Raw genomic sequence first — 21291 nt, forward strand, 5'->3', positions numbered from 1 at the left:
TAGGTGTATAGAACTGAATGCATTATCACCTGAGGGGGTCTATGGCATAGTCTACAGCTAAGTAGAATTTTCTTTTCAATGCTTGATGGCTGAAGACCTACACAGTTACAGTCTTAAGAGCGGAAGGAAATTTTACCCATAATTGTTACTGCAATTTTTTCAGACATTATTTACCTGACAAAAATGTTTTGTCTCTAACATTTTTTCCCATTTTTGCTCATCTCTGGTGTAAAAAAAAATCACATTTTGGTTATGGTGCTGTAAAAAAATATATACGTATGTGTGCATATGTATATATACATAGCACTATGATAATGTTAAATACATAGTATTCTGAAGTATTGTAAAAATATAAAGTTGGTTTTTTTTGTATGGGTAAAAGGTTTGACTCTATAAATCCAGAAAGTTGGGTTCTAGTTTCAAATCTTCTGTGATCTCAGTTTGCCATATCTTTCAATATTTCTGTTTACCAGTTACAACCCTTTAATATCAGTAAGACATGCCTACCCTCACTTGGTAAATGAAAGAGTACTGGGAAATTATTAATTACTGCGTATTATCATCAAACTACTCCTTGTCCTAGAGTATGAGCAATTGAGTTATAAGAAGGTAATTTCTCAAAGTAATTTCCAAACAGTACGGGTTGTTGTTTTCTTTGCATCTATTGCTACCCCAAGCAACAGCATAAAGAAGGTCTAAAAACTTATGTTGCGAAGTGAATGTAACCCTTTTTTTTAATAAGAGATGATACATAACAAAAGGAGAGGAAATTTAGCAGACAAATAGCATCAAATAATTTTGTATTGTTCATCACTGCAGAAGGAGTTACTCGCCATGACAAAATGGATGTGTTGGTTATAAGAACTGACAGTGAAATCAAAAGCATTTTCAAATGGAATTATGAGAATATCATCATCATAGTACTGTGGATGTAAAGCGATTTTGATTGCTGGATTGCAAAGTAGGTCCCAAATGACCTATGCTAATATGAAGTGTCAGTTTTACAACTGATGATGGTATTAAAGATGCAGTATTTCTTTCTCTTGAACAATTTACACTTTACTAAAAGGTATACAAATAGATTTTCATCTGCAAAGCATTAGAGTGTACTTAAGAAGTCAAAGTAATAATTTAAGAAACTGACTTGTAAGCACTGGGGAATTGGTCACAGATGCATGAGACCAATGGGAACTGCATTGGCTATGTGCTGTTTCAAACTGCTGCTTGCCCAGCTTTGCAAAGGACATTGCAGCATGATCATATTCATTCTGCTCATTTGTAAAACTCCTGTTTACCTAAAGCATGGCTAGGACCGAGATGCTGAAATATAAATGTTTCCTAGTGCTAGTTTTATTCAATGTCTTTAGCATTCAGCAAAGTATGATCCAGAAAATAACGCAGTATGGACAGTACATATTATCATCCCTATTTTTCATCAGCATAATTCTTCCTCCAGAGAATACCAGTGACTCCACTGCTGCAAATAAGAATACCCTAGTGTCAAGTTGTGGGTGAGCTGTGCTCCTAGGGCTGTATCTCAACAGTAAAGAAGTCTGGTGTTTTCAACATTGGTTTCAGTTAAGTCAGGATTGTGTCCAAGGTCTTGTTTATTGTTTATCTGTTTTCACAAATATTTTGCAGCTTTCAGGTTCAGAAGCATGAGTGTAATTTATTTTAGATTAAACATGAAGCCAGATGTGCAAGCTTTTTACTGTTCTGTCTTCTAATAGCAAAATTAACCTTGGCTTTGCATTCATCTGATATGGAAGGAATCGATGTATAGCAAGGCTTATTCTCCAGAGCACATAGAGCAGTTATATACAAGCAGCAGTTCAGAAGAAGGCTTCTTAGTTTTATTTTCCTGATTCTTGTTTCTAGGACAGGTTAGCTGAACTAAAAAAATCAATGCAGAGGTTTTACAAAGTATTTTATTATTCATTCAAGTCTACTTTGTAATTGTTTCATTCCTATTTCACATAAAAGACTACATTTCCTCATGGCAATGCAGCCAAGGAAGTTTAACCAAAAAGGCTTCATAGGGAGACTACAGAAATCTTATGTCAACATTTTAAAACTTTCTGCACTTTGGGAAGTGTCGGGTAGTCTGGTCTCTTTGTCCTGGCCTCTCCAAACACACCTTCTGCTGCCTAATTTCCTAAGAGGGGGAGGCAGAAGGTTTAACATAGCAAAAGTATAGAAAATGTCAAAACAAATTTAATAATAAGTAAATGGAAAGTTTCAAATTGCCTTGTGTAAAGCTTAGTTTCCTATAAAAACTAATTGACAGGGTTTTATAAAACAAAGCTTGCTAGAGTCTCTCGGTATTTTGGTAAAATTACCCATTCAGTTTGTTCTTGGCAGATACAAAGCACCAGGATGTACACGAATGACATGCATTCTGCCTGGCTGAGGACCAGTCCCAGCGGTCCTTCCTCTTCACTTGCAAGTCACTGTTCTGTAGGGTCTTTGAGCCCAGAACTGTGTGAGTTTTCAAAAGAACTACCTATATGTCTGCATTTGATACAGGGCGATATCTCTGAGTTCCTTCTCTAAGTGCCCTAAGAAGTCCCTTCTTATATGTTAAATATTCTTCACAGATCTTTCCTTTTTTGAAGTTTTCTACTAGTTGCTAACAGTTTGCCTGTCACATGAGCACAGCTATTTAGAGGTTATAATCTATTTTTCAAAGTGCCGGTGCCATAAAAACAAATATCCTGTACTTCACACAGACCCAGACTGCTGACAGTAGATTCTTCCTAAAATGAACATTGCTTTGCTGTAGTTACCAAAAATGCACTTAGTTTTATCTTTCTGGTGATCATAAGTTTAAGAACTTTAAGGCTTGCTTGAACACCTTCAGCCTAGCACAGTTCCAAGTTTTCTGTGTGTGAATTCCTAAACTACAGTCAAAACAAATGCTAGATGTTGAATGGTTGATTACGAGATGATAATTAACACCATGAGACTCTACATGAAGTTCTGCAAGGCAAAGACACCCATTCAGGAACAAAAACCAGACCAGACTAAATGACATTAGCTTTGAAGGAAACTACCCCATTGACATGCACCTCTGCTTGACCAAAAATATACCGCTAACTTACTTTAAATACATGGCTACCTTAACATAGCAAGTTGTCCTCTAATTTGTCACAGTTTGAGCATGGTTGTCCTTCTTTCACTTTGCTGCTTGAGGCCAGTTCTGGGGGATATTAGGGAGACTGCAAGCAGAAATGGAAACACTGAGTGAACCAATCTTACAGCAACTCCAAAGAGTAATTCTAACTGGATGACCAAGAGAAAAGACTTACATCCTTTTAAACCTAAAAGCTTATTGAGACTATCAAGATGAAATTGCTTTCTGTGCATTAAAATCATTCTGTCTCTTTTAAGAATTCCATTAAATCTTGAAAGGATGTGAGTATAAGTTTGCCGTGGAGCAGCATCAGTTTCAAAGGTTTTGGTTTTCAGGAGTTGAGCTGGTGGAATAATTTACATTTAGATAGCACCTCTCATCTTGAAGGATCCCGAATCCCTTTACAAAATCTGAAGTGTGCGAAGGAATTACCTCCTTTAACCACCAAAGTAAAGACATGCAGACACCTATAAACTAAAACACCATAGCCCACATGACACAACTCCTAACACTGCAGGTGAACACAAATACAACAGGAACACCAAATCCAAAGGGAACTTCCCGTCCAGTGGAATTTCTAGACTGTATTTTAGGTAAGCAGGGTAGCAGTCATCTGAATTTGAGCAGGTCGTGGCTGTTATGTAAATACCCTTACCAAAAACGTTGTAAGATGTTCAGTGGTGTCCATATCCATTTCTGGGAAAATGTCTTTGGCCTAGAGCGTTAGTTCTGTATTGACTCAAGTGAACGAGGAATTACTCATTGCTACCACTGCAGTCCACACTGCCTTTAGGAAGCAGTGCACCAGAAGGCAGGTACCTTTAGTCCAAACTCTTCCAAAGTGGTAAGGAGCTGCCCACCGAGGAAATGCCGTCTTCTCATTTCTCTCACCACTACCACATAATTCCAGAAAGCTTAGCCAAAATTGCTGACCTCCAGTATTCAATCCACTCCTGTATTCCTTCTGTCTCAGGAAGATAATCTATACTCGCATGTTGCATCGCTGTCCTGCAGGTGCTGATGTGACAGACCTTATCCCATTTACACCATGAAATATGCGTGGTATGATATTCTGGTTGAGAGTCACGTGAATGCCTTACTGCTTTATTTACCTTTTTGTTGTTGGTAGGCCAATGGAAATCACCTCTGTTTTGGGGTGTTTTGCAATTCACTCTGGATGCTGCAGAGATAATAAAACAAAAATTCTTAGTCAGAACATTTCAAAATCAGCAAAGGAAGTGTGACAGTGTATTCAGCTATGGACTTGTTCCGGATCCCTCTAATGCCAGCAAAGTAGTTATATATGAAAACAAAGCAGTTATTTGCTGCATTTCATCTAGTGAAATGTAAATACTTTGAAACCACCTGCATGGAAAGAAGGTTAAATGGGTTTATCTGCATTTGCCTTCATGTACAACCATTTGTTGTTATCGGCAACATACGTCCTTCTAGCAAAATCTTTCTCTTCTTGATGATAAAAGACATTTTGCAATTGAGTTGAATAAAAGCAGTGGTCAGGTCATCCAAACACAGACATTAAACTTTCCCTTTTACTGCTGTACTTGAATAAGCACAAACATTGTCACTAACTTTCAAAATTTTAAACACATTAACAATTTTATCTTTATCATAACCTATGTTACGTTAAAGGAACCATCTTACCATCTGTTTCACTTTGCGTAGAAATGGACAGGGAGATCTACATCTGGCATGAATATGCACATGTACCACCTAGGAAGTCAGGGAGGAGGGGAGGAGAAAAAAAAAAACTGCAATAAAAAGTAGAAATTGCACTTCAGTAATTCAGACCACAGCAGAGAAAATGATGCTGCATCTTTAAATAACTTGAGAAACGTATTTCATCTTTAATTCCCCATTTTCCTATTCAGAACAAGTGCTGCCCAGGACTGGTTTTCGAGTGGATTCCTCTGGCAAGTATTCTTCAGCCTTCATTGTTCTGTAAACTAATTGTCCTTCATTTTATGTTTTTATTCTTCTTTCTTTAATCATTTCTCTAGACAATGGCCAGTCATGACTGCCCAGTCACCCGTTTGTTTTTGTATCAGCTTTGTGGGGTTATAGAATGCTAACTCTAAATCTTTTTAGAGTAGATTTGCATTATGAGCAAGGAAAAGCATTTCTTTTTCCTCAGCCAGTCTTTGTATATGTTTTACGATGATTTACATGTGCTTTCATACATTAGTGTTCACTCTTTAACATAAAAATGTGTCTCTATAGCTCATGCCTAAGCCTAAGCTTAAGGTATACTTTGTGTAAAACTGAAATTAATTCTATCTTCATTTGCAAAAGAACAGAACTGATGTATTATGCAGACCCATCTATTCCTTGCTCCCATAAATCTTGTTCTGTACAAAACTAAAAGCAAAAATTTTCAAAAAGAACAGATTTTTCAGGTGTTTGAATCAACATCAGCCTTCTAAACTGGCAATGGACTTGTTTAAAAACCAGCAATACTTGATATCCCAATGTGATCATGTTAAGTGAACAGTTCCAAGAGGCATCCTAAACAAAGGCTGTTTTGACAATCCCATTAAAGCCTTTTCTAGTCTTACACAGGTTGGACAGCCATCATAAATTAAATGTGATACTGGGCTGGTTTTGCATTCCCCAGTAGGCTTTATATGTTGAATAACTCTGTTAACACACCAATTTTTTTTTTTCCATTTTGCTGATTGTTATACTGAAACCTTTATTTACATCCTTTCCTCTCTATAACTATCAAGCAGAAATATGTATGGTTTTTAAAAGGCTACTCATGTTGGAGACCAGCATACCCTTGACTGGTTTTAAGCTTTTCACATCTTTCAAGAGCATCTGAAACTCAGATAAAAAGTTATTGTAGATTTGTGTCAATCACAATTCACGGTAATGATTTATATAGAACAAAAATCTTCACCATCTTCAGCAAAGGAGTCCAGGAAAGTTGAGTACACTCAGAAAGACAGTAAAATTATTACAAAAAAAGCTCTTCATCCTTGTTTTAATTGCAATATAGAAGAGATTTTATATAAAAAAAATTCTTCTCAACATTTACAGCATCATATCCAGTACCAGGTTTACCACTATAAAAATCACATCACACCTGTGCAACTTAACTGATACAGAAAACTAATTAATCATCTTCAGGAATATATTTTCTTTAATACTTTTAAGAAACAATTGATACAGAAAACTGATTAATCATCTTCAGGAATATATTTTCTTTAATACTTTTAAGAAACAATTGCATGTACACTTATCAATGTGCAATTCACCTAGAAGTTCAAATGAATACAGTACAGAAATGTAGCTGAGAGTGGGTAATCACATCCTCACCTATGAGATCTCACTATTGTTCAGTATCAATCTATTCTGGTACCTTTACATTTAAAGCAAATTCCCTGTCATCCAGGAACCAGCCAGCAGAATTTCCCAATGCTCTTTACTGTCCCCACTGTGCAGCAATAATCAGATTGCGGCTTGTCCAATTCCATTCTCGAATTCATGGGGAAACCAGCTGGTTCTATAACCTAGCAAAGTGAATTGGGTTGGTGGTTTTTTTTTCCTCTACTAGGCTAAATGATCAGGGAAGATAGTTTTCCCTTACACAAAAAGAAGAAAAAAATGCTATAAAAAAGACAATGTAGTTTCTAACAGGCAAATCTAGAGTTCTTTTTCTAATACAAATGTGCAGAGAGGCAAGGGAGAACAAGGAACATAGTAATTCTTGCACAGGATATCCATATGATACGATCAGAAATCATATGGATTTCTGATACTGAAATATCAATAGAAATACTGACTTTGAGATGAAACTCTCCTTTCAGTGAAGCTGGTGGCAGGTGGAACATTCAGGTGTATGAAGTTGACTGGAAGGAAAAGCAAACTGTGCAAAAGACTATGCTAATTCAGTCTTGGCTTGACTCCTGTGTCTGCAAACCTATTCATTTCTTATTTGGCATGAACCACAAGGTGCTAATCTAGTTTACGAAGAGTAAAAAAAAAGGCGCATTTTCCATAATGAAGTTATATTAACCAACGGTTTGCAGTATATTGCAAGGCACAGGAGCGTCATTTTTCTGTAAGTATAGGTAATTTTCTTTGTATGATCAATTGTAAATCTGCTCCAGCAAGAAAAGGTAAAATTTAGTTTATCTAACGATCCTTTGTGAGGAAAAAAAAAGTACCAGAATCATAGAGAAGCAAGCACTGAAGAAATAACAGATGAAATGTAATCACTTATACGGGTAAGGGGACTTGATCAATGTACATTCAGGAATATTGAAACAGCTTGTTTAAAATAATTATAGGGGCTTTTAGTAAATCTACCAAGCATGAGCTCTTGTAGTAAAAAACACATAGTAGTGAACATCTTAACTGTCTTTAAGAAATGGGAAAAAGAGGGATTTCATCATCAGCAAGATTTTAGAACATATTTTTGATTAAAGACTATCTGACGACATGGAGATAAACTGAGACCTAATGCAAAAGGAGTTTACGAAATGTTGGTTGTGTCAGTAAACTGGTAACTGATTTTTTGCACCAAACGAGCAATGCATGTTTAATCAAGCTAGAGTTCAACTGGGCATTTTACAAAATGCCAGTTATAATTGAAGCGCTTGCATGTTAGCCTGGAGAAGACAGTGCTTAACACAAAATGTAAAGGGAACGGCTAAAAAGTGGATAGGTGATTGCGCTAAAAGGACAGTTTCTGGACCTAAGGGATACTGTTAGTGGAGAGCCTCACAATAAGTCTTCCGTGTTATTTTCATTAATGACCTAAACACAAAAACTAAAGGTGGAAATTAGGTCCCATTCAGACATGTAACTTCAGGTATCTATGGTGTAGTTGTCTCCAGACCAATGGAGAGCTGGTCAGTGCATCCAATGGGTCTGTATCATACCAAGCATGAAAGCCGAAACAAGCAGCAATAGCAGTGGAGGAAACGCTCTTAAGTATACTAGTCAGTTGCTGGAGATAGTATGAATTGCTGTGAAAAAGTATGGAAACTCATGGGGTGCAATCCACCAGTGAAATGCTGAACGAGGCAGGTGACCTAGTGACAAAGGCCACAAACAGGCTTAGGCACCCAGTGTCTTCTTTACTGGTAAGGTCTGCGTGCTGTTTGCTTGCAGAGGCATGAAATAACAGGGACTAGATTCTTTCCAGTTCCATGTTTTGTTTGCTTGGTGGGACAGAAAAGAGCGTTATTTTTTTAAAGCAGTTTTCAGTGACCTGGCAAGCATTGGCAGAGAGTGGGGTCTGTAGACTTCCAGCTCTTTGGGAAGGGAGACTCTCCGGAGCAAGCATGATGGCATAGTCAGTTAATCCCAAGGCTTCCGAACTGTGTTAGAGATCATAGAAAAGTATGCCCATATACAGTATTTTTACCCTAAACATTTTCATGGTCAACCTGGCTTACCCATTTCATTCTAAATGGGTAGAAAAACTTTCTTTTAAAAAAAAAAAAAGAAAAAGTACCTCTTATTTTGGAGTCTGGTGCTGACATTGGTTTGGATCAGCTTTGTCAATGTATGTGTTTGGGGGATGTTTTCATCTCAGTGTGCCAGAGCACGTATTCTTCGCCACCTGACATTCTTATACTTTCTTAATGTATTCCCAACTGTGCATATTCATTCACGTGTGTGCAAATAAAGTAGTGCTTGGTTTGTGACAGACTGCCAGAAACAGTGCCTTTGAGTGCTAGACCTGGGCTGTGAATGGTGATCCTACCGTGTCTGTCTACAAAGCCCTCTCCCTAGCACTGAGCCCCCTCCGTGTTACGTTTAGGCACAGCAAATCAGGTAAAGATAAGGTATCACTTTCATCTTAAAATTCCTTTGCCTCTTGCAACTCTGAAACAAACCTTTGTATTAAGTTAACATACTGTACGTGCACAGTCTCAATTTGTTCTTTTATTCACTGTTGAGATGCTTATCAAATAAACTGAAAAACAGGATAATAAGCTGTTAGGATCTGCTTGGGTTTGTCTTCTAAATACCTGAGAAGCAAGTTGGTAGGGAAAGTTAATACTTTTGTTTTACCAACAGAAATATTTGTGATTCAGTCTCACTCATACCAATAAACATTGCTGAAACAATGTACTATGCTGCTGTCTAATAATAGTAATAGGATTTTTATTGCACGGTCATAGTATAGAGCCATTGCATGTAGTCCTGCATCTCTGTCTTTGTAAAACCTGACTAAAACTGAATCAGCTTTAATCCTGCAGTTTGTGAGGAGTGCCCCGATGGCTCTGGGGGAGATCCGTAAATGAGAGTCTCTGAAGTACCATGTTTCAGCCCTCTGTAGTCCCTCCCCTCCAGAGAAAACAAGGCACAACTGGAGACACTATGAACAGTTCGCTGAAATAAACCTAACCGTTCACGTTTTGTCTTTTGGGGTTGGCAACAAGCTGACACTGGCCAAAAGCTGCCACAATTTATAGACCAGAGTGCAATTTGTATTAAAGATAGTGCCTGTTAATCACTGTCCTGCTTCAGGTGATGAGCCTAAAGCATCTCTGAGCATGCAGACAAAGCAATAGTCAAAATAAACAACTTCTTATTCCTCTAACTGCTTAGGGTTTCGCTTTATACAATTTGAAATTTTATTCAAAATTTCTCTTTTGTATTTTGAGGGCATCAAGACCCAAAACAATGGGCTCTTTCAAATGAAGCTAAAGACACTTTTACAAGAAACTGACTTTTAAAAAACAGTATGTTCCTGAACTGATATATTCCAGGGCAGAATGTATGTTAACAGGCAAGTTACACAGGCATATGGAAGGACAATTTTAATGATTCATAAAGCTGTTGAGACTTTAATTGAGTAGCATTAAGGAGTTCAAGTTAATGATGTTAGCTTTCAATTTAAAACCTAAGACTCAAAGACTTATAATGATAGCTTTCGTCAAAACTCTTTATTGAGGGTATTACCTGAAGGTGGAGTACTTAAAAGCTACATTACATAAAAAGACATACTGCTTTCTATCTGTATGTGGAACTAAAACGGCCTGTAACAATTATTCATCTTTTGTAAGTTGGACTGATATTTTTTCTATGTATCTATGTATCTCCCATTTCAGTTTATTCTCTTTAGGTTTTAATGAAGTGCAAGGAAAACACAAATTAAATGCCAGAGGTGGATGAACAGCAGTATGTTATGCAGTCACTTGTAGGAAGAAGGCACCTTTATAACCTCTGTTTTCGACAGACTTTTCCAGTACTGTTCTGCTGTGAATGCGTTCTAGCTTGGTTTAGTGTATTTGACTGAACATAATCATCCGCCGAGATACCTACATTTTCAAGTCTCCTCCTTGTCTGTGTACAACACATTGTGTCCCATTTGTTTCCACCAGCTCTAACCAGGATGCCATTAGTCATGTGCAATGAACACAAGGTGGGAGGGAAGATGGTGCAAATTCTCAAGACAAAGCCAAAATGCTTTGCTCAGTGGGATTTCCCTTTAAACCAGGTCCCGATTACAAGGAGCTGGATGTTCATCTTCGGAGAATGGAGTCTGGGTTTGGCTTCAGGATCCTGGGAGGAGATGAGCCTGGACAGCCTGTGAGTTATTGCTTCCTGACTTTCCTTTTTATAACTCTAAAATCTGTGTAAAAGTCAGAAAAATGTTACTGAACCCGAACGAACACCGTGTTAAGGCTATAAGTAAAATGGCTTTTTTATTCATCCAAAGAAAAAGACAGGACTCTCAGGTTGTCCGCATCTAAAAGATGTCACAGTAAATTAAGTTAGAATCAGAAGGAATTAACTTCAAAATGGTGCATCACTCAGCCCTTTACTGCAGAAAGTGACCCGGCATCTTTTAATCCTGGCTTTCCAAAACCGAGTTTAAGCAGAAGATTATAAAAATCAGATTATGTAAGACTATGCATAACCATGTTCAATGTAGACAGATTATATATATGCATAAGGTTAAAAGATACTGTCGACAATGCAGTTTGTTTCCAGAAACACAGAAGGACCCAACAGGGAATGGTAATCCATGTTCCAGGACGGCATCATGTGATGCATCAGGCATAAATATGGTAGCTTTATACAATTAGAAGGGAGACATCCCCATAACCAAATAACAGGTAACAAAACCAACATTGATTCACTGCAGGTGAAACAAAATATAAAATAAAACATATACACTATTTTAAAAAGAAATGCATACACATTTTGGTAAATTAGTGATATATAAAAATACTATAATTTTGAGAGAGCAGAGTAACTTTGATGATGTAACTGGCGTTTGTCGGTGAAGACTAATCCCAAATCGACAATGATAACATTTTATTATCCCGACCTTATGCATAGTCTGAGTCCTGTGTTACCACATTTCTGAGGTAATGTATAACTACCTGATAGATTATATACTATGTATTCAAATTCGTATAGAGTAATATAGTTGTCATTCAAGAATTAACATTAACCAACACACGTCTCTGAGAAACAAAGCAGCTCCTTTATTTTAAAATTGTCAACATCTGTCGAAGTGCTGATAAATATTAATAGTTTACTGATGCCTTCCATAAAAAGAAACAAATGCATTGTATTCTAAAAAAGGTGCTTCAAGTGCTGATTGAAATGCAGAGACCCTGCTTCAGAATAAGTGTTTTGGAATGGATTTTCAAAGATAAATAAGGCGTAGCTGCACAGAAGGACCCCAAAACAACGCTGTTTCATCATCTACATTTGCAGTATGCCTGAAGCCCCTCTGGCATCTAACACTCTTCTGTGAAGCCACTGAGCCACCATCTGCACGTCCTTTCTGGATGGCCCAGCCAGTGTGGGTCTCAAAGCTTGCCTACTTGGGTGAAGCCAAAAAGGAAATCTGTTAGAAGCCAGAGGAAATGTCCCATTTTATCCTGCAACGAATTGGCATTAGTGGAAGAATTAGAAATCTCTCTCTACCTGCTTCAGACAGTAGTGTCTAGTGGCATTTCCCACCTCCCAGGAAAGTGTCCCTGGCTACAAGGCTGCTCAGTATTCTGGGAAAGTCTGTCTCGGTATCTCCTTCAGTGCCTTTTTCGTTACAAATGGATAATTAAGTAGTCACAGACTGCGTGTCTGACTGGCTCTGCAGTTTGGAGGTTTACGACATTCTCGTGGGGAAAAGTGCAGCTCAAATGCCTCATCTGAAAGATGATTATTTATATAAAATGGAACGATTTCAACTTAAAGGATTGTGAGAAAACTGGTTTAGAATATCTAATATTCTGATGGTTAAGAATACATGCCAGAGTTGAGGGAGACCTGAATTTATGTCTCTGCTTAACAATCCGGTAGAGTGGGAATTTGGAGATGAGTCCTCTGCCTCCCAGCTACATACATGCACTATGCTGGGAGGACATAGTTGCAGAGGAAGCAGCTCTTTATAGTTTCTTTTCAGCAAAGGACTGACCTGACTTTACTGTCCAAAGTCAAAGAGTCATAGCTGGATACCAAGTGCAGAGATAACCACCTTGCTATTTTTGGAGAGCAGGACCAAAAATGCTGCCTTCTGTGAACCACCTTCTAAGATGCTTTACTGTCCTGCTGAACAATTGTTCTCAGCCTGCACTTAGCCTCAAGGTTGCTATCTCTATTTCAGGGCTTGCAAATACAAAAGCATTTATCCCCAGACGTATCAATCTAACAGGCTTTATGTCTCCCCACAAACCATGCCTCAAAATCCTCAGGAATGAATAAGATCCCATCTTGAGGCTGAGGATCCTACAAGGCAAAAAGGCACCTCCTTAGAGCTAGGTGTTGCAATGCTGAATTTCTCAATTCTCCCTCCCTCTTTATTGCCCATCTACGTGTTTTCATGGCTCAAATTCATCACTAATAAAGACGACAGATGTATTCCACTTTTTTTAGTTTCCATCTGCTTTGAATTCAGAACACAAGACTTCTTAACTCTCTTTTCCCTCCTCCACTGCTTCCCTGCTCCCCCATGGACAGCCCACCTGCAGCCTCCCATTGCTTTCACCTCCAGAAAAGGAGAGGCAGTTTCTGGCTGGCCTCCAAACCCCTGCATTCCCTATGAAACGAGAACTGAGACGCTTTGAAATGTTTGTTTCGGCTCTCCTGCTGTGCAGTCGGGTAACACAGAACAAAAGGAAGCTTTCATTGCCTTTTGTCTTTGTGGTTTGGTTTCTAAAAAGGAATATGGATTCTTCAGCATAAGGCAATAAGTTTTTCAAAGAAGCACAATCCAAATAAAGTTTTTTAGAAGGATAATACTGACACTACAGAGGGACTGTACCTTAGTTTCCTTCTAGTTATATCAGCTACCTGGCAACTTAGAAGGAGAAAGTGCTGCTGAACTACTCCGCTTTCCATATTTTTAAGCATAAAGATGCTTACCAAAGGAAAGACTTAAATTTATTGAGAAATTTCAAATATCAAGACTGTGGGTTGTGCCGGTTCCAATCAGCTCTCAAATCTCATGAGATTGTGCCACCGCAGGTATTTATCACATCCCCCAGTAACTTGGAGTTAGAGGTAATCTGACTCTATTATGGTGAATAATAACATCACTGAAAGGTTGCAAATATACGTAAATTTTACCTTTTTTGAAGTTGCAAATCGCTGTCCCAAAGTGGAGAAGTATTTTGGATATGTATGTGCAGCTCAAACTCAAAATCACATATACATAATTACACTGATAGTTTCACCTCTTCTCAAAAATGCTTGCAAGATGTATGTCTATATTTCTTTTATGATCAGTGCCAAGAAAGAGACATTTCTAAGATAGAACAGATGCCCATAGAGCACAACGTTACGATAACACAGACCACACCGTAGGAGCTCCTATTTTTAGCAGTGATTAGACAGAGTTCAGATTATTAGTTTGGATTTAGACATCACAGAGACTTAAAATTAGGTGAGATAAATCACACCTTTTATGTGTACTACTTACATTTTACTATGTCCCTGTGAAGCTACCATGTTATATTCAGAGAAACCGAAACACAAAGTCAAATAATTACTGAGAATCACAAAAATTTCAGTATCGAAACAGATTAACATGTATGAGTTAATAGACCCAGGCTTCGGTTTCAGATTACGCTCTGTCACAGTTTTCCTAATCCCATCATTTCTCATGTTTGATCTGAAGCAACAGGTGAAACTTTCCCTTTTCTCTACAACACACTCTTTATCGCCTACAAGCCATCATCCTTTTCCTCACATATTCAAAGCAATCTCACGCCAGTATGAAACTGCATTACAGAGGTAATATAATCCTGATAAATACTTTTCCAATTTGCGTTTTGCTGGTAGAATTTATAACTATTATGGAAACTACTCAGCCATGAAACAAGAGCAGATACTGGATAAGAAACAAGTTCAGACACAGAAAATGAAAAAGAAGGAAAATTAAGTTATTCTTGCTATTAAATATACCCAGTAACAGATATGGTGGCCATCATCTGGACAAACACACCTACCTGAAGTGTTTAAAGTAGGACTCTGCTGCTTATGTTAGGAGTCGGTTCCACCACTGAGATAAGTAACACAATCACATTCCACTGTGGACATGTGAAATATCAGCAATAATTACTTAATTAGTCAAAACTAGGAAGAGTTTTTGCACTTTGCTGTAGATACTGAAGACCTACCACGCTGTGAGCTGCATTTGTGTTTCCCTAAAGGTTAAAGATGCACAAATTGTTCAATACTTTGGCAGCCAATTATAAAGAAACTGCAAATGCTGAATAAAACCAAAGGAGGAAGACAGTCCCTACAATCTTCCAAGCTGCAGAGGGTTATTACCTTTCTCTTCCCAAGATAACTAGGAAAAAATTCTTGCTTGTATGAGACGTCCAAATGTAACGGTTTTGAGAATACTTTGTGGAGATCTAGCTAAACATAGATTTAGACAGCTTTTTTCCTGACCAGTAAAGGAGCACAAATACATATTTCATAGTTGGATTTTGCACAAAGTATTTTCCAAAGCTTTGAGATATATTCTTTCACTGTTTGAAGAACAGAATGGAGAACCTGAAAGAGTCCCTCTGGCAACTCAGCCTGGCACTGCTTAACAGGATCCCAGGAACACCAGGAAGCAGGAAAACACCGCATCGCGTTCTCTTTTTGCTAAGTTTTGAAAGCAAAAGTGAGCCAAAGGGAGGCTGGGAACTGGAGAAACTTCTCCAGGCTCCCCATGGGGTTTCATTTAAACACTCTGCTGGGATACTTACAACTCTGCAGCTGAGACTACAAAAAACCACAAGATCACCTGCATGACTGCCACATCGAGCCTTTGCAGTTCATCATGAAAAGCAATACCTGATAGCTTTTATCCTTTATTATTTAAAGCGGATCGTCACACGGCATGTCATATCCATCATTCTGTGCTCACTCTCACGCTGAACAAGAGAAAGGAAAATTTAGAACACACTCTGTGAATGCTTTAATGTTCTTTCAAAGAAAGCAGGTTTTGTTTGAATCAATCTCAACTGTTCTAGCAGTTATTCCACAGGGAAAATATATATGTCTTCTTCTAATAAATTATGTGAATTTATGTGCATAGAAAGTGGAGAAAGTCCTTAAAAGGTTTTGAACAGATTTTTTACTAGTTTATACGTCCCATACAAATTGCATTTAAATGTCGATTTGGGAAAACAACATCTGCCCAGAGTAAGCTGATATTTTTCCTCTTTTTCCATTTTTTTCATCAACCACTACCTGAGCAATTATTCATTATGAGTAACAACATCTGATATAGCACTTCTTTTCCTCTAAAGAGTGCCAAAGCAAACTCTGTGTAGTGGCATCATTTCCACTACTGACCTCAAGCGTGTTACTCCAGGTGCTTAAATCACGCAGCAGTGAGGAACCTTCAATAAGAAATATGCAGACTAACTAATATTAACTCAAAACGACCCTTACGTGGAATTACTCTGTTTAGATCTTCTGCATAATGTAGTCTATATAAACTTATCACTCCTTATGGACAAATTGTCTTGATTTGAAGGTATCAGGTAGATCATCCTTAGATGAGGATTCTCAGGTGTGTCACTCCTAGACAAGTAGGAAACATCTTACCTTCTTACCAAAGGCAAGGACACATCTTCAATTGCACCTACAGAGGAGGAACACAGCTTTCAGACACACCCCGATATCTCCACCTGCACTCCATCTCTAGCTTAATTTCGAAAGGAAGGGAAAATCACTGCAACATTCATAGCACTAAATTGGAGGCTCGGTGTATATATGATGGGATTTTGTTTCTTTGCTGCCTAGATTCTCATTGGAGCAGTAATTGCCATGGGCTCAGCAGATCGAGATGGTCGTCTCCATCCTGGTGATGAGCTGGTGTATGTAGATGGGATTCCAGTGGCCGGCAAAACCCACCGATATGTGATTGATCTTATGCATAATGCTGCCCGAAACGGGCAAGTGAATCTTACTGTGAGGAGAAAGGTGCTACCCACGGGTGAGTAAAGGTGAAAGGAAAAACAGATGTCAATGCTGGGAGCACAAACAGGTGCTGTTTAAAAAAAAAAAAAAAAAAAAGATAAATTTAAAGTCAAAGTGAATGTTTGTGTCATTTTGAAGAAATGTAAATATGTGTCCCTTGTTTCTGTGACAAAAGCACTACAGCTGAGTGTTGTTTCCTTCGGAAGTGTAAACAGTATTGGCAGCCCCGGTGTGCTGATCATGAGTGCTCTGGATTTGTTCCGTGCTGTCTTGGTCTGTGCTGTCGCCCCTTGTCCGCTTTTGGGACAAAATGTTCACCTGAGTTAAAGCTGTTAAAGCTGACCATGTCAATAAGCAATCAGAGAAAGCCTCAAAGACTGTTAACTGTTTAGAGCAGGAACTCATTTCGCTCTTGTATGTGTTAAAAGCCCATTTCTGGTCTCACTGATGTCATCTGGAATTTTCCCCCCCAGCTGCAAGGCAAGCTGGCTGCAAACCTTCCGTACGGCACAAGCGGCTCCTAGGAACAGGGCCGGGTCCTCCCTTCAAGCAGACACATTCAGAAAATAAACCTAAAACAATATGAAGAATTTGAAGTAAATTAAACCTTTAGACCAGCTCAGTCTCAAATACTGCACAACACTGGAACCTGGAAAAAATGTGTGGCAGCATCTATTAAAGCTTTAATGGGAGAATTTGCTGCCGTTCCATTGCAACCTTTGCTCACTCAAGGAAAGAAGTTTATTTAAGAACTTTTGAAACATTTGTGGTGACTACCCCTCACTGAGGCACCAGAAATGAGCAAAAACACGCTGCCAGCCTGTCCTGTCGTCTGCTTCCCCGCGCCCTAGATCCGCTGCCGTTGCCTGCGCCATTCCCCTTGGCTCCCCTGCCAAAAAGCCGCCCTCCCACTCACCTTCGTCTTCGCAGTCCCCCTCCCACTGCGGCACCGCAGCTCCCTGCCAGCCGCGCTCTCGCGGGACTGACTTTCTTCTGTTACTGACTCCAGAGTCCTCCAGCCAGAAAGGTCCCCCTCCGCCCGGCGCGACGCCCCCTCGCAGCTCCCCCAGCGCTAGGAAAATGGCCAATAACCAAGGTAATCCGCCGAGCGCTTACGATTAGCACCTTTCCCGGGTCAGCCGGCTGTGCAGACTGCAGGCAAAATTAGCAAGAGGGTTAGCACGGAGTGGATGCCAGCCTTCGCTGCTGCTTGTTAAATATTAAATAAAAGGGTCTATTAGACACTCCGGTCTCCTGGCACAGAAAATGAAGCAAAGCTGGTAAAACACCTGGAGTTATTCTTGGGCCTTGAGAGTGCCACACCGGGGAGTATAACGTGTAACTCATTAATGTTTAAGCGTTTCAGGAGCTGAACAGGATTTTAATTTGGTGTGTTACAATATAAGCTTTGTGGAAAAAATGTAAAACGACTGATGCTGGGCATGACTGTAAAATGCTATACTAACACATCAGGCCAAATGACTTCATGTGAATTTCTCACCAGTGTGAATGTATACAACAGAGGGATCTGGGGCTTTCCTTACCTGCCTGATAGCTGATGTACGTATCTTAGCCCTCACCTGCAATCACCATTTTGCGCAGGTGCTTACCCAAATCTGGAACAGAAAATCACCATTCAAAGCCCTGGAAAACCATTTGATTAGGAAAATGTGTTATTCAGAGCAACGCGGATTAAAGTGCCGCTTTTTCGCAGGCAGAAGTAAAATGTAATTTTTCTGGTGATTGTCTATTGCACAGCTGACAATCGAATAGCCATTTGAACTTTTCCTCCTTTGTCTTTCTTTTCCTATACTAAATGGCATTCAGTTGCATTCATTTATGGCCAAGCCAGCTCTTGGTCATTCTGCAGAGTAAGATAATTTCCTTTCTGTTGCAGCTATACTGACATAAACAGTATTCAGTTTTCTGAAACATGACAGCCAGAAAATGAGATCTCTCTTGTCACTGACTATGGCATTTAGTTGCAGATTTGGTTCAATAACTCTTGGAGATTCTCAATTCTCATGAAGAAATATAATAATTGTTTGTTTTTCTTCCTCTTTATTCTCTCTAATCACTTTATTTCATAGTTGCAGAAGGACTGCTAAAGGACACACCTGACTGAGAAAACAACAGCTTGTCCTTGGATGATGTTTATTTTATTAATATATACACACTGAAGGTCTAATTTGCAAGCTCTCTTCCTAGGATGTATGTGTGTATGCGTAAGCTCTTCACATGTTCACTAGAATGACTCTGCCACTCTCATTGGTCCGAACAGAAAAAGTATTACCTACATTAATCTGAAAGTTCTGTATTAAAAATCTCAATAAATAATGATTTGTGTAAACAACTTAGATCTGCAAGGAATATAAATCTTTTTTCCCATCTGGAAGTGTAACTTTACCGTTTTCAATTGCCAGAATGCTTGCACTAAAAAAGTGCGTAATCCCACAAGATTTAACTTGTTCCCTGTTCTTGTTACTGTGAAGCAATACTGAAGTGTGGATGGACTCCATTTTCACTTCTGCCCTTTCCAACTTGCCGTACAAGAGCATCTTCAAAAGCTTTAAATGAGCACTGCGTCTGTCACAACACCCACAGAAAAATTATTTGTGAATATTTTCCATTGTATAACTGCTCTGTTCCATGAACGTCTTTTGAGCATGCTAATCAACTTGGAAGAAAAACGTTACGTAGCTAATCCTAATCACCCTATGTTAGCCGTCCGCTTAAATTCTTTTAATCCAAACACAAATAATTTTATATTGGATTAGATGGTTACGTTTTCCTCTCGATGACAGATCAACCAACAGACAAGGCAACAGTGCTTGCTAATGTTTTTGCGATCCAGATAACCACTGTTTCTTACTTTCCTTTCCTCTCTTTCAGATAGCTTAGCTGTGAGCGTTCATGCTTGCTTTATCTGATCGCCCTTGAACGTTTTGCATAATTGTGTAGATTCCTGTCTCTCTGCATCTATTACAGCTCCTAGTTTAATACTTGCAGTAGTCTGGGCTATAGACAGTCAACTGTATTCATGTTGCATTAGCAAATGTAGTGTAAGTCACAAAGCCACTGAGCAAGTCAGGCAGTAATACTGGTGTGGTTTATGTTGTAGGAGAACCGTGCCCAGAGAATGGCAGAAGCCCAGGCTCGGTGTCTACGCACCACAGTTCTCCAAGAAGTGACTACACTACTTATGCTAACAGTAATCACGCTGTCTCTAGTAGCAATGCTACACCCCCCGAGGGCTTCGCTTCTCACAGCCTGCAAACCAGCGACGTTGTGATCCACCGCAAGGAGAATGAAGGCTTTGGCTTTGTTATCATCAGTTCCCTCAACAGGCCCGAATCTGGGTCCACAATAAGTAAGTAAATCGTAATTTTCAACTTACATTTTTTTCCAAGTTCACCCCTAATAAAAAGAAAAAAAAAAAAAAAGAATTCATTAAGACCTGACACCTGCTAATTAATCAGTGCACAGATTAAAGCTGAAGGGACTCTCAAGGTTGCTTCCAGGGGCACCGTTTGTCTGTCGTGTCTTGGAGAAAACCAAAGGTTATTCTGGCCTCTGAGGTTCTGTGCTTCACACCCTCACTTGGCAGTCAGAGTACGACAGGACTCACCCACAAAGTAGATTTTCTTTCTTCCTACATCCCAAAGAGAGACTCTGCAAGTTATCACCAGGGTTATGTGAATAAATTATTCCTCCACAAACAATTGAATTATACCTTTTTTTTTTTTTTTTTTAATCAAGATGAAGTTCAGGAACTTGAAATAAAAGCTGAGATCACAGCAAACCCCATGACAGCAGCTGTCCAGTTAGGACACTGCAGAAGCAGCTGCAAAATGGGAAAACTGGTTATGCAGAGGCCCAGGGAGGTTGATTTTCTTAATTAGCTGGACTATACGTAGTATAAAAGTTATGACTGAGTACAGTGATATGGTGAATACGGTGACAACACCTGCCCTTAATGATTATAGTTCTCTTTCTGTCCAGAAAACTAATGTTTGCTGGGGCTTAACTTTATTGCTTTAATATAGGTATCTGTGCCATTTGAGGTGTCCTAGGTACCTCTAGGGAGAGGTTGGGCAGATGACATAGGACCTACAGGAGACTCAGACCCTTTGACAGTGGCAGCTGTAGGCACAGGGGTGCCCTTGGGTGTTTCAAATGACGCTTAACCGACTGTGAGCTAAGCCCCTTGGAAAGAGGAAGCATAAAGGGCTTTATGTTGAGACACATCTCCCACCAAATCCATCATCAGAAATTGTGGATGCTAACCACTGCTGAAAAAGCAAGACAAGTGAGAATATTTGTCATTTTGCAAGTTGCAGCCTAATGCAGTCCTTTCCCTGCATTCAAAATACGTTTTGAAGGAACTGTTCTTTTGCCCAAAACTGCTTCCTAAGGAAATAAAATAACAATTTCAGCTTTTAGGGCCAAACTTCACCCTTCTAAATTCATAACAGAAAAGCAACTGAGAAAGTAGTGGGAAAGCCATATCTCCCAATTGCAAATGACCTCAGAAAACTTCTTCACAGTATTTCATGATCATGCAGTTATTAAAAGACTTCTTTTTCATATTACCTCAGCTGAATTTTAAAATTCCATGGTTGCCAGAATTAATATTGAAACAAAACCATAGATAATTAGTCTCTTGGGACTCTGAGTTTTCACTTTATTGAATATAATAGCCAATTGGAAGTTCTTTGCAGAAGATCAGACAAGAAAAA

At 39.0% G+C, this 21291-nt stretch overlaps 1 protein-coding gene across 2 annotated transcripts in view; it reads left to right on the plus strand.

Moving 5' to 3' along the window:
* The window catches only part of MAGI2 (membrane associated guanylate kinase, WW and PDZ domain containing 2), a gene marked incomplete at both ends in the record, with an annotated part of 783510 nt that overhangs the window by 699623 nt on the left and 62596 nt on the right, over positions 1-21291 (plus strand). The window contains 5 exons of one of the 2 annotated variants that reach the window (XM_082498651.1): positions 5023-5064; positions 10611-10702; positions 16376-16568; positions 17562-17648; positions 19674-19922. In XM_082498651.1, coding sequence (XP_082354777.1) covers positions 5023-5064; positions 10611-10702; positions 16376-16568; positions 17562-17648; positions 19674-19922 — 663 coding nt within the window. The remainder of the gene's footprint in view (positions 1-5022; positions 5065-10610; positions 10703-16375; positions 16569-17561; positions 17649-19673; positions 19923-21291) is intronic. The other variant, XM_082498652.1, reaches the window with a different exon arrangement.

Source organism: Vanellus vanellus (genome assembly GCF_965231255.1).
Source record: "Vanellus vanellus genome assembly, chromosome: 1".
Classification (NCBI taxonomy): Eukaryota; Metazoa; Chordata; class Aves; order Charadriiformes; family Charadriidae; genus Vanellus; species Vanellus vanellus.